Genomic DNA, 13,015 nt, shown 5'->3' with positions numbered 1-13,015 from the left:
GGAATTTATTGTATATTCTATTTGTCTGGACGAGTCTACTGATATTATGGACACACCTCATCTAGCCATTTTTGTTCGAGGGATGAACAAACAACTCAATATTATGGAGGAGCTTCCAGATATTGTTTCCATGAAAGGGACTACAACAGGTGAAGATATTTTCTGTGCTCTTAAGTAAAGTATAAAAAGATCGCAACTGTCCTGGGATTTACTGACTTTAGTTGCCACTGATGGGGTCGCAGCCATGGCTGGCTGTAATATCGGGTTTGTGGGACTTTCAAAAACAAAATTGCCTGCACTGCTTATGGGTTGAAAGAAACTTTTACAAAGTTACAAGTGCTGACTAGATCAGACGCTATGGACAGTACTCTATAACAGAGTCGCCAGTATGAAAGGATAATTCCAAGCCTTTGGCGCGAGACGAACTCGATAGCTCAGTGGTATAGCGCCTGACCGGAAAACAGGAAGTCGCAGATTCGATTCCCGCTCGAGGTTGTGAAATTTTTCTTTCATACCATGGCATGATTGTGACTACAATAGTATTTAAATTCATTCATATTGATGTACCTTATTTCTGTCAGATCCGGTGGGTTAAGTCATGGGAAAATGCTGCAACGTATCTTTCTTTTGATTGAAGACGTTTGTTTGTTACTTGATATGAAAGGAAAACCTTTTCCCCAGTTGACTGACCCTTCTTGGCTCATAGACTTGGCTTTCCTGACAGATGTGACAAATCATTTAAATGATCTAAATATTTCTTTGCAAGGTCAAGATCTCTTGATTATTGATTTGTTCAATAAAATTAAAGCATTTAGAATTAAATTTAATTTGTGGACACAACAAATGCAAGAATGCAATTTGCCTCATTTTCCAAACCTAAGCAAATGTGTGTCTAATGTTACGGATTCACAATATGCTACATTTGTAGAATCTTTGACTAACTTAGATAAGGGTTTGAGGAACGATTCAGTAAAACAGAATCCCTCCATTTGGATTTTCAAATATTCATGTTCCCATTTTCCGTTGATATATCCACAGTTCCCTCCACGCTTGAAATGGAATTAATAGATCTCAAACGTGACAGCTTTCTTGAGGTCATCATCATCATAGCCATTTCACGTATTAGACCTAGGGGTATGTTATGGTCTCTATCCAGTGCTTTTTCGGTCTTTCCAAGTTTCTTCGGCCTCTTGGGGTATAGCATAAGGTCAGTTTTGGCAAACAGTTGGAGGGCATCCTGGCAACATGTTCTTTCCAGTTCAGTCTGGATTGTTCTACGTACTGGGTAATTGAATATAATTTTAATTATTTAAGAATTAAGCTTTCTTGAGGTGAAGTTACTACATTCTATCATTGTATCTAATCTGATCATTTTCTACGTCTGCACAGGCATGAAGTAAAAATAATGAGTATGTTTGGTACGACGTACTTATGTGAGCAGATTTCTCTGTTCTAAAAATCTGTAAAACCAGCCACAGATCACAGCTAAGCGATAAGCTTTTCACATATCTATGATTCTGCTGCATTCGAGTAGATCAATTGTTCCAGCTATTACTTGTCTGGTAGCACAAACACACAAGTAATGCCTAGCATTTTAAGTTTACGTCTGTTCCTAAAACAATATTTCTATTTACAATTTCTTCTGCCAATGTAAATGCAATAAACTGATTTATATGATTTATATGTATTTTGCTTGAAAGACGCTCCTACATCCTCATCTTCTTGCTCTGCTGGCTCAGCCGAGTCCATAGCAGTGAGTTCTACTCGTTGCCTGGTCCACTTATACCTGTCCAGTCTGCACCCTCTCGCCCCAGGCGAGGCTTCAGGGTGCTCCCGTGAGCACCTCTTGCTCTAGGATCTGATCTCTGACATCAGTGTGATGAAAAATATTAATTATAAACGTGTCATGCGTAAATGTGTAACAAAGCCCAGCATGCCCTAATGTTTACAGTATTTTTCTTTTCTTGCAGGTTGAAAATAAGGAACTGTATTTACGTACTTGGGTTCTAGTCGAGTCATATGTGTCGTAAACGAAAGAAAAATTGAGTGTTGACAACGATTTGGCACAGAAATAAGGATGGAAATTTCCTGTGAATGTGGAGTGTGGCAGAAAAATGCGGGCAGGCGGGATTGCTCCATTGAAGTGGAATGAGTAGGTGGCGGGGAAGGGCAGCATATTATCTCATTTCCCTGCATTTCCATACTGATCACAGGAAAGGAGAGTTTTCGTAAGGTCGAATCAGTGATAGGTTAGTTTAGACTTTTGGTCTAAATCCTTGCTGTTCACCTTGTTTTGGTAATGCTATTGTAAAGACTTACCTTGCATTAGAATATACAGATAAAGCGATTTTTATATTCAAAGTATTTGTTGCTGCAAACTAAACCACGTGTTAATCACTATATACAGTACATCTCACAAAGTCAGTAAAACAAAAGAAAATTGTGCCTTCCTTGGTGTAGCTTTTCTGGAGAAACAGCTATGAGATTTAACAGAATTAATAGTAATCAAAACTATTGGATATACAGTATATTGGTTTTAACTTAAGGAAAATAAAACCGTGTTGTGTCATGTTTTACTCAAGTTACAAGCTTAGAGGTAAAGATTGTTTACTACAGTTAGGGTCTATTTTCATTCTATAATATCTTATGGTGTAATAAATAGTTTTGCAATGTGTAGAGACTGGGAAAACAATTTAATAAAATCATTCGAATCATACTCGTTCATTTTATAGGCAGTCTTGCAGGTCGCCTTTAAAAAAAGTCAAGAATATTAACATTTCCTTCAGTATATTTGCTGGAACTCTTGTTAGATTAGATTTAGATTTATTTATTTAACCTGGTAGAGATAAGGCCGTCAGGCCTTCTCTGCCCCTCTACCAGGGGATTACAACTATAACATGAACAATAAGATTACAATTAATATTAAATTTACAATTACAATTACAATAAAAATTAAAGTACGACAAGAATACCTGATTAATGAAAGCTAGACATTTTATCATAGAAGTTAAGAACAAAGAATATTTTTGTATTTACTAAATTACAAATTAAACCTACAATAACAAAATTCTATAGTGATGAAATTACCGGACATTGAGATATTTTGTGGTAGATTAAAAGAACTATTTACAAGAAACCATGTCTGAACGAGTCTCAATTACTGACCAAGTGCCTAGTAAGTTTGCGTTTGAATTCAATTTTATTTCGACAGTCCCTGATGCTAGCAGGTAACGAATTCCAGAGTCTTGGCAGGGCTATTGTGAAAGAGGATGAGTATGAGGAGGTGCGATGGGATGGTATTGTTAGTATTGTTTCATGGCGAGAGCGTGTGTTCAGATTGTGGTGGGAAGAAAGGTAAGTGAAGCGAGACGACAGGTACGAAGGAATAGAAGAGTTCAAGATTGTCGTACGTACATGACAATTTTGCTCCGTTAAGTTATTCTTTTAAGCTTTCCTGCTAGGATTAGCTCTAGTTTTAAATTTAGCGTACATAAGTTTTGAATTTTAGATTAAGTTACTAGCATGGAAGTCAAATTTTTGACAAAACACTAGGTTTTTCCATTCAGTTTAACTGATTTATGCAAACGAAATTTTGACAACTCCTCGACTCCAGCCTTACTTATTGTCACGCATACTTTGTTTGGTTTGGACCGTTGCTTATGAGATTATAATTGTATAATCTCGTAAGCAACGGTTTGGACGCTTATTTTAATGGCAGACGCACTTTCAATTTTCTTTAAACATGGCAGCACAATGGCCACTCTATAATTTCTCTTCTAATTCAATGGCTCCGAAGGAAGTTCACAAGAATACTGTATGTGTTAGCCACCGGCATAGCTCAGTCGGCTAAGGTGCTTGCCTGTTGCTCCGGAGTTGCGCTCGGGCGCGGGTTCGATTCCCGTTTGGGCTGATTACCTAGTTAGGTTTTTTCCGCGGTTATCCCCAACTGTAAGGTTAATTTCAGATAATCTATGGTGAATCCTCAGCCTCATCTTGCCAAATACCTGAATCCTCAGCCTCATCTTGCCAAATACCATCTCTCTATCACCAATCCCATCAACGCTAAATAGCCTAGTAGTTGATACAGTGTCATTAATAACCAACTAAAAAAAAAAAAAAAAAAAAGGATATGTGTTGAGGAAAAAATAACTGTGATTTTACCCAAAATTATACATGAACTATTTTCTTGACAATGATATCAGGAATCAGATCCTAGAATATTACACAATCTCCGTTAATCACTCTGTATAATGTAACAGTGATTTAGCAACCAAAGAAAGGAATGGACAGGTTTAAGAATAAGCGAAAAAACAATGAAGTCGTGGAGGTTATACTGATGTCAGTAAATTAAAATTTGAAAAATAAAACATTATGTACTACATCAACATAAAAAATTAACTTACAAATGAGCAGTCACACTGATCGTATTGTCTGGTGAAACATTTTGCCTTTGTCCGGAAGATTCGTTCTGTTGAGTTGTTCCACTGAACATACTTTTCTCCTCGACTGTCATATAGATGTCCTATAACACAGAGACATGATTTATGTGTATTACTGCTCTATTAACTATGTAATTTCCACAATCTTTCGTAGGTATGTAAATTGTCTGTTTTATCTCGTTAGAAATCTGACAAGGACACAAAACACACAGACAATTACTCTCTATGTAATGTGCAAGGACATCTCGGGTAGGGGGACGTGTAGACATGTCCCCCAATACTTTTCGAGTAATCACAAATTGCAGATTTCTGAATTATATTTTATTAAAGCTATTTGTATAATTACAGCTGCATTTTTCTACAATTTTCATTTTTACTATTTCTTTTTCCTGGGCATCAACAAAGAATGGGTAATTCTGTTTGTTTACTATAAAATATTTGAGCTATGATATTGGAATTTAGCAATGGAAGATGTTAAATATAACTCTCAGTTTTCTATTTCTTTTGTGTATGTGAGTGCAGTACTAATATAACCCTGTTAATGCGCTCGTAAAGGGACTGTGGCCCACAAGCATAATAACCAGGACAGTGCTATAGATGGGAAATGATTTATGAAAAGGGGAAACAATTTAGACACCACTTCAAAGGAAAAATGTTTTATTGTGCATTATTTACAGTGCAAAATGTAAATAAGAGTTCATTTCATATGAAAAAATCTTTTATTGTTATTTGCTGTGTGTTTATAGTATTTTTATGAATGATAACATTTTCTATGTGGCTCAAGAAGCTACATATAACTCCATTGATACACCGATAGGAACAACACTAATGTATTTTCGAAGCATATTTACTGCTCCAAGGGTTTTGTTTAGTATGAGACATTTTTCTCTGCAGATTCAGTTTCCTCATCACTGTCTTCATCTTGACTGGTAGTGCATGATCTGCAATCATGTCGTCAACACTGCGGATTTCTGATGCCACTAGACCATTGTCAACTGACACAAAATCCTCCATGTTAACTTTCTCCAACTTCTCCTGTATAGCAGCCCAATTTTCGTCATCATCCATTATGAAAGGTGCATTCATTTCACAGGTTATTATTCCATTCTGCACTGCTAACTTACTGCATACTCCACAGTATTCAAAGAATGACTAAATTTTAGATTTTTGATAGGGATGTATTGACAAGGATACTTTTGAGTGTTAAAATCCTTTCATACAAAGGAAAGTACCAGTAAATCAACTTCCAACAGTGCCCACTAGAAGGTTTTTTCAGGTAGAGGGTGAAATTTCTTTCTTGCACTTGTGGTGCAGTGACTCTCAGTACAGTCAGATCAACATATTTTTTTCACAATGCTTTTGAAACATTACAAGTTTCGCAATTTATACGGAATTTTTTACTCATTTCCTGTCCGAAAAAAGCACTACAAGCGGAATTTAGAAGCATTACAAGAGGGTAAAATTATGCAGGATTATACAGTAGAGTCCCATTTATCTGGACTTCGATTATCCGGCTTCCATGTTAGTCAGATCACTTTTTTTTTACGCAGTAGTGTACATATATACAGTACGAACAATAACAATGTTTTTTGAAGTCCATTACATACTGTATTGTATTATAAATAAAAACTCGTTTTTTTATGTATATGTGAATATCGTCTTTCTACATTCCTGGCTCCGACCTTTGTCCTTTAAGATTACAGGATTAAAAATAACATAGCTCTCACTCTCCATATTATCCGGATTTTTATCTGAAGTGTCCTCGGCCCATAAATTCTAGATAATCGGGACTCTACTGTATATGAAAAGTTCAGGGACTGTATGAAAAAAGAATAATGAAAGGGATAGCATTATAAGTGGGAGCATATTCACGAGATTTTACGATATATATATATATATATATATATATATATATATATATATATATATATATATATACAGGGTGTATCAAAAATACGTGTACAAACTTCAGGCATGGGTTCCTTACACCAAAAGAAGAAAAAAAGTTCATATGAACATATGTCCCATAATCCTTTGTTTCCCCGTTAGGAACTGTTCAACACATTGGTACACTCATAATGTGCCAACACACAAAACTCATAACCCATGCTCGAAATGTCCTCCTCTTGCTTCTAGACATGCATGCACTCGTCGAATCATGGACTGTCGCACCCTTTCAAATACTCCGGGACGATGTCGAATGGTTTCGCAGGCTTCCATGACACGTCGATGAAGAGTTTCTTGATCCGGGATGTCTGCTCCATAAACCAATTGTTTAAGGTGCCCCCAAAGATAAAAATCCAAAGGATTGAGGTCGGGAGAACGTGCTGGCCATTGAACTGGTCCTCCTCTGCCTATCCATCTGTCATGGTAGACACCAGTCAGTGTATCTCGAACAAGGCGACTAAAATGTGCTGGAGCTCCATCATGCATGAACCACATGTTCTGTCTTATGTTCAGAGGCACATCTTCGTGCAGTAATTCTGGAAGAGTGTTTTGGATAAACTCCCTGTAGATAGCACCTGTAAGACGTGCTGGTAGAACGTATGGACCTACCAGACAGTCACCTACAATTCCAGCCCACACATTAATCCTAAATGGTTGCTGATGTCTAGCCTGAAATACAGCACGAGGATTACGATCTGCCCATACGTGTTCATTGTGGAAATTGGTAATTCCATCTCTCCCAAACGTTGCCTCGTCTGTAAACAAAACTGATGAGACAAACAATGGATTGGCTATTTGTGCTAGAAACCATCGGCAAAAGTTATCCCGTGCAGGCGAAAGGCCCTGCACACGTTGCATATGATACGGATACAAGAGCTGCTTGTGAAGTACCCTCCATGTTGTACTGTGTGATGTACCAGTTGCCACAGCCAATTGTCTTGTACTAATACCTGGATCGTCTTCAGCACAGTGTAAAATGTCTTCTTCGAGGTTCGGCGTACGAACTCTTGGTCTTCCTCGATCACCAGTCTGTGGTGCAACGGTTCCTGTCTCAGCAACGCGACGGTACACAGCAACAAAGGTTTGATGATTCGGTTGTCTTCGGTCTGGAAACGCCATCTGATACAGCCGTACAGCTTCGCGTCCATTACCATTCGCGCGACCTTACATAAAAATTATGTCAGCCTGCTCACGAAATGAATATCGTCCTGCCATGGTTGAACGAAACACGTTAACTCATTCCACGTTCACAATTGCAACGTTGAAGACAGACTAATGACAAATGACACATGTAAACAAGTCTCCATGGCAACACTTCGCCATCTGCAGTCCATTTCTGATACAACGAGTCACAGTCTTCTATGAATGAGTGCATAAAGAAATGAAGTTTTGAGGTTGGACCTCAAAGGCCGTTGAACCCAAACTTTTAGTAATAAATGAATAACGGGGAAACAAAGGATTATGGGACATATGTTCATATGAACTTTTTTCCTTCTTTTGGTGTAAGGAACCCATGCCTGAAGTTTGTACACGTATTTTTTATACACCCTGTATATATATATATAGGCTATAATGACTGTTAAATTAAAACCAATATAAAGTAGAGTTTAAAATAGCATTTAGTACAGAAATGTATATTTTCATATTTTCAGAGCTTTTCAAGACTACAGATACTGGTAGCATCTGGTGAAGTACCATATGACTATTCATAGCCATTTGATTCTATTTCTCACAACCAATAGAATCTTCAGTTTATTGATGACTGTTGATTGATACTACAAAAACGATTTGCCATGGAAGTTTGTTCAATTTATTGTTTCCAACTTCATATGGTCATTTAATTTGAAGATGTGTTAAATCATGTGGTTTGTGAGTATTTGGAAGTCAATTGTATTTGTATAACAGCCCTGCAGACCCTGCGTCACAGGAGAGCCCAGACCAAGGATGAAATAATGAAATGATAACGATAATAATAATAATAATAATAATAATAATAATAATAATAATAATAATAATAATAATAATAATAATAATAATAATAATAATACCAGTAATGATATGAAAATTATGTTTGCAATGTGATTTTAATTGAGACAATCAGCAGTATCTTAATTGATTTGTAAAATAAATGACAGACGAAAATAGAAAAAGTGGCAGGAAATTTAAGGAAACCCCAATGATTGCGTGAAATGTCTATATTCGAACTAAATTACGATATGTACTTTCTTTAATATTGTAATGTGGTGTATTTTATTTGATATTCATGTATACTTGTCTCACCCTGATTTTCGCCGTTGCAATATGAAGGAACATTAGAGAATTTTGAAGAGGAAAGCTGGTGGACGAAGCACGATACAACAGCAACAGAGAAGGATCATCAAAAGTGTTAAAAGTCTATGCAGTAAGTGGGCAGAGGGGATGCCACAGTCCTCGCAAGAGAAGGGATTCAAGCCCTTGTGCTGTGCAGGTGACATGATACTAGAGTAAGCTCGTCCTAGATCACTGAAGGTGGCATGCGAAAGCCAAGGCTCTGGTTTCAGAAGGTTTAACTTGGAAAAGTCGAAATTTGTGGGGGGTGAGATGTAGATCCATAGCCCATTTCAAAGGACTCATCCCTACATATTTGTCTTAGCACCTTAAGAAAATCACGGGAGGATGAGATGCCTCAATTTAGGAGACTAGCCAGTGAGATAATTCTATTTAAAATATGGTCCAATCAGCTTTGAGAACATAATGTTGGGAAATTTTCCCTCTCGGTGAGAAAAATTTGCACTCTTCCCAACATCATGTCCTCAAAGCTGATCAAAGGAAATTCCCTAAATAATTAATTAATGAAAAGGTAATTTGTCGGTAAACTTGTTCATTTAGCACTACATAAGAGTTAAATCGTACATCGAACATGAAAATAAAATAAAATAAAAGTACGATTTTGATTAAGATTGATGATTGACAACATTGATTCAATGATTGGCCCAGCCAGAGGTTTTGGATTTAAAGTGCGCCAACAATCAGCACTAACTAATAGCAGACACGAGGGCATTTTAAATTTTAGCTCCATCAGCCATTCTACTGCTGTAGTGTGTTGTTGTCATAGCAATACAATGCTATGAGGGATGAGGGCAGCTCTAACAGCACTGCAGCAGACAATAGGCAGTTTGCTACTGGTGAGAATATTCTGCATGTGTATCTATCAAGAATGTAATTCAAATGGGCGGTCAAAGCGAAATAAATTAAAAGTTATCAATTTAATTTGCACAGGGAGGGCAGTACCCTAAAGCCCTCCCCAGTAGTCACCCCTAGATATAATATATAAACCTGAAAGGGTTACATTTTTAGCATTTACATCATCAACCCAACATGAGACTCTGTTATGACACAATTTGTAAATATCTGGTTCAAAAATAACACCTTTCTCTTTTAAACAGAAACATCAATATCAAACTCAAAGTTTGAGGCAGCCCAATACACGAGAAAAGGATGGAAATTTTATATTTATGTTACGCATACCATTCATTACTGCTACTCTATAATAAAAAAAACATAAAAATGGAAACATGCAGATATTTTACAGACATAACTGGCCCTATATATATATATAGTACAGAACATTCACGTTGGGTCTAGGCTAAGAGAGAGGGCCGAATCGCAGTCAGCTGACAGCACACATATTGTAATGCACGTGTGTCACACAGTTTAGTTCAGTAGTTTCCTTCATCGTGCAGTATGATACATCTCTTAAAGATCAAGATGTATCATTCTTTTAGTGTTAATTTTTTCAAATGTAATTTCGATATATGCATTAAATTAGATTTTTATACCAATGATATACCAACTCGCAACCAAAAACATTCACTCAAGAATCAGGAATTTTTAAGTATGACTTATGTGAAAGCACTCATGTCGAGATGTGTGTAGGAAATTTAGAGCAATGTTTCTCAACCGCCGGTCCACAGTCTGGTACCAGGTCCTGGCATCGATTATACTGGGCTGTGAGATACTCGCCTTGAATTTATCATTTTACTTTTCTAAGCTCTTTTTTTTTTTTTTCACGAATAAATATATTATACCGGAAATATTATTAGGAGAATAATTTTCATTATTGTATCGAAAAGCGCAGATCCAGATCATCTTTATCCAAACTTACATGACATAGCAATCAGATTATTTTTTATTTTTCCAACGCATAGCTTTGTAAAACTGTATTTTCTGCCATGACTGAGTTTAAAACGAAACAAAGGAACTGCCTGCAACTTTGTCTCCGTCTGTCTATCACTTAAATTCATCACAGAATTAACAAACTAACGGACACATTACCACAGCAGTGTTTAGAATTGAGATATTCATACATTTTTATACACAAACTTGCATACATTGCATATAAAACATTTTTGTCATATGTAACTTATGTGTGATAAGTGTTTTGCCGACATATTAGGTTTGTTCCAACACAGTTCAGAATAGATTCTGAACTGCCTGCTCATGCGCAGTAGCTCAATGTGCGTTCCAACAAAACTAGAACTGATTCCGAACCAATACCGAACTCCTAGTTCCCTGTTCCAACGTGCTTTAGAACTTGTTCAGAACGAGTGAAATTGATTCTCGATTAAGAGCAAGAACTAGGAATTCTGAACTGCTGAAGCATGCGCAGATGGTTTAATCTGAAGTTATGGTTAAAATGCTTCGAGACTAGGCAGGTTAAAATAAAAAAAATAGTCCATCATGAGCGATTTGGAAGGTGACAGTGATATATTTTACGAAGAGTTATGTTTGGAAGATGAATATAATTTTAATATGAGAAGAAACTCCGAAGGCCATGAAAGAAGAGTTCAAGAAACGTTCCAAAACAATGTAAAATCACACTCTAGTATATACAGTCACGAAGCTCAATACATAGGGAATATGCATCCATAGATAGTTGCTAACCACTAGGATTGCTACTATCGCCTCATCACAGACAATGCGAAATAGTACTGGCACTGTCTAGTGTTCCTAGTACCCTCAACAACTCAAGCTTTATGACTGTATATACGAGAACTATTCATAAAGTAACTTCCGTTTTCATATAGCGTGCATAACAACAGAGAAAATGGCGCCGCTCTTGCGGTGGAGTGTACCTTGAAGCGGTAAGCGTCGAGCAGCGGGTAGAGTCAAGGTCGTGTCTTTGTTCCTCTCTGAGCCAGGTGCTGTCAAAATGTGTGCTGCAATTGCAAGTCCCGCCAGGTGTGAGGTATGTTCTGTAATAAGATTTCTTGTGGCCAAAAACTGTAAAGCTAGTGAAATCCATCGCCAACTTTGTGAAGATTATGGGCCAGACATAATGAGTGAAGGTGGTGTAAGACAATGGTGCTATATGTTCAAAAATGGACGAACCAGTGTCCATGATGAAGAGAGAAGTGGTCGACTGAGTATCGTGAATGCAGATCTGATTCGTTTGGTTGACGAAAGGGTTAGAGCAAACCGCAGGTTCACCATGTTGGAGCTTAGTGAGGATTGTCCACAGATTAGTCATATTCTTCTGTACAAAGTGATTACCGAAGATTTCGGCTACCGGAAACTTTCTGCCAGATGGGTGCCTAAACTCCTTTCTGAGGAACAAAAGGCTCAATGGATGGGAGCAGCACTGTCCTTTCTTGAGCGTTACGAAAGAAAAGGTGATGCTTTTCTCGATCAGATTGTGACAGGAGATGAAACTTGGGTGCAGTTTGTGAATGCAGAAACAAAGCTTCAATCAATGCAGTGGGGCCATACTCACTTCCCGAAAAAACCCACAAAGTGTCGCCAAACACTTTCCAAGAGGAAACTCATGGCAACTGTCTTCTGGGACAGAAAAGGAATTTTGCTAGTGGAGTTCTTGGAGAGGAATGTCACAATTAACGCTGAGTGTTACTGTAACACACTAATAAACTTGAAAAGGGCCATTCAAAACAAACGTCATGGCATGTTCAGCTCTGGGGTGATTTTCCTGCATGACAACGCCAGGCTGCATACAGTGCATCATACTGCGATCAAACTGCAAGAGTTCAACTGGAAAATATTGGATCATCCTCCCTATAGCCCAGATTTGGCGCCTAGTGATTACTATCTCTTCATGCACATGAAGACGTAGCTTGGCTCGAAGCACTTTGACGATGACGAAGAGTTGAAAACCAGCGTCATATGTTGGCTTCAGTCGCAGGTGGCAGAATTCTACGATTGCGGAATTTCAAATCTCGTCAAATGCTACGACAATTCTCTCAATGTCACTGAAAACTATGTGAAAAAATAAACTAGAGTGTATACTTTCAAACGTATTGTAACCCAATTCTGTAACGTCATTCACAGGTTTGTAAAAAATAAACGGAAGTTACTTTATGAATAGCCCTCGTACTAGACTGTGGTAAAATCCCGAACTACTTTTGACAACGTACACAACTGGTACATGCATCGAAAGAAGTTGGATATTATCAATAACAATCAATTTAATAATATAATGATCAATGTGAGCCGTGCCCACTACCACGGCCGTTCACCTAGTACGTCACTTCATCCGTCAGAGCGCTCTCAGACGTCACAGTATAGATAGCGCTATCAATCCCTTCATTTGTTCTTTCCCAAATAACCCTATTGGCCATTCATTACGTCTCACGAGG

General features: G+C 37.6%; 1 protein-coding gene across 5 annotated transcripts in view; it reads right to left on the bottom strand.

Moving 5' to 3' along the window:
* Positions 1 to 13,015, bottom strand: part of LOC138698873 (neprilysin-1-like) — a 222,694-nt gene that overhangs the window by 22,178 nt on the left and 187,501 nt on the right. For all 5 annotated transcript variants that reach the window (XM_069825081.1, XM_069825079.1, XM_069825084.1 and 2 more), the window contains one exon: positions 4,404 to 4,522. In XM_069825081.1, coding sequence (XP_069681182.1) covers positions 4,404 to 4,522 — 119 coding nt within the window. The remainder of the gene's footprint in view (positions 1 to 4,403; positions 4,523 to 13,015) is intronic.

This window comes from Periplaneta americana, chromosome 1 (genome assembly GCF_040183065.1).
Source record: "Periplaneta americana isolate PAMFEO1 chromosome 1, P.americana_PAMFEO1_priV1, whole genome shotgun sequence".
NCBI lineage: Eukaryota > Metazoa > Arthropoda > Insecta > Blattodea > Blattidae > Periplaneta > Periplaneta americana.
The sequence above is the reverse complement of the archived record's forward strand: the minus strand, read 5'-3'. Positions and strand labels throughout refer to the sequence as shown.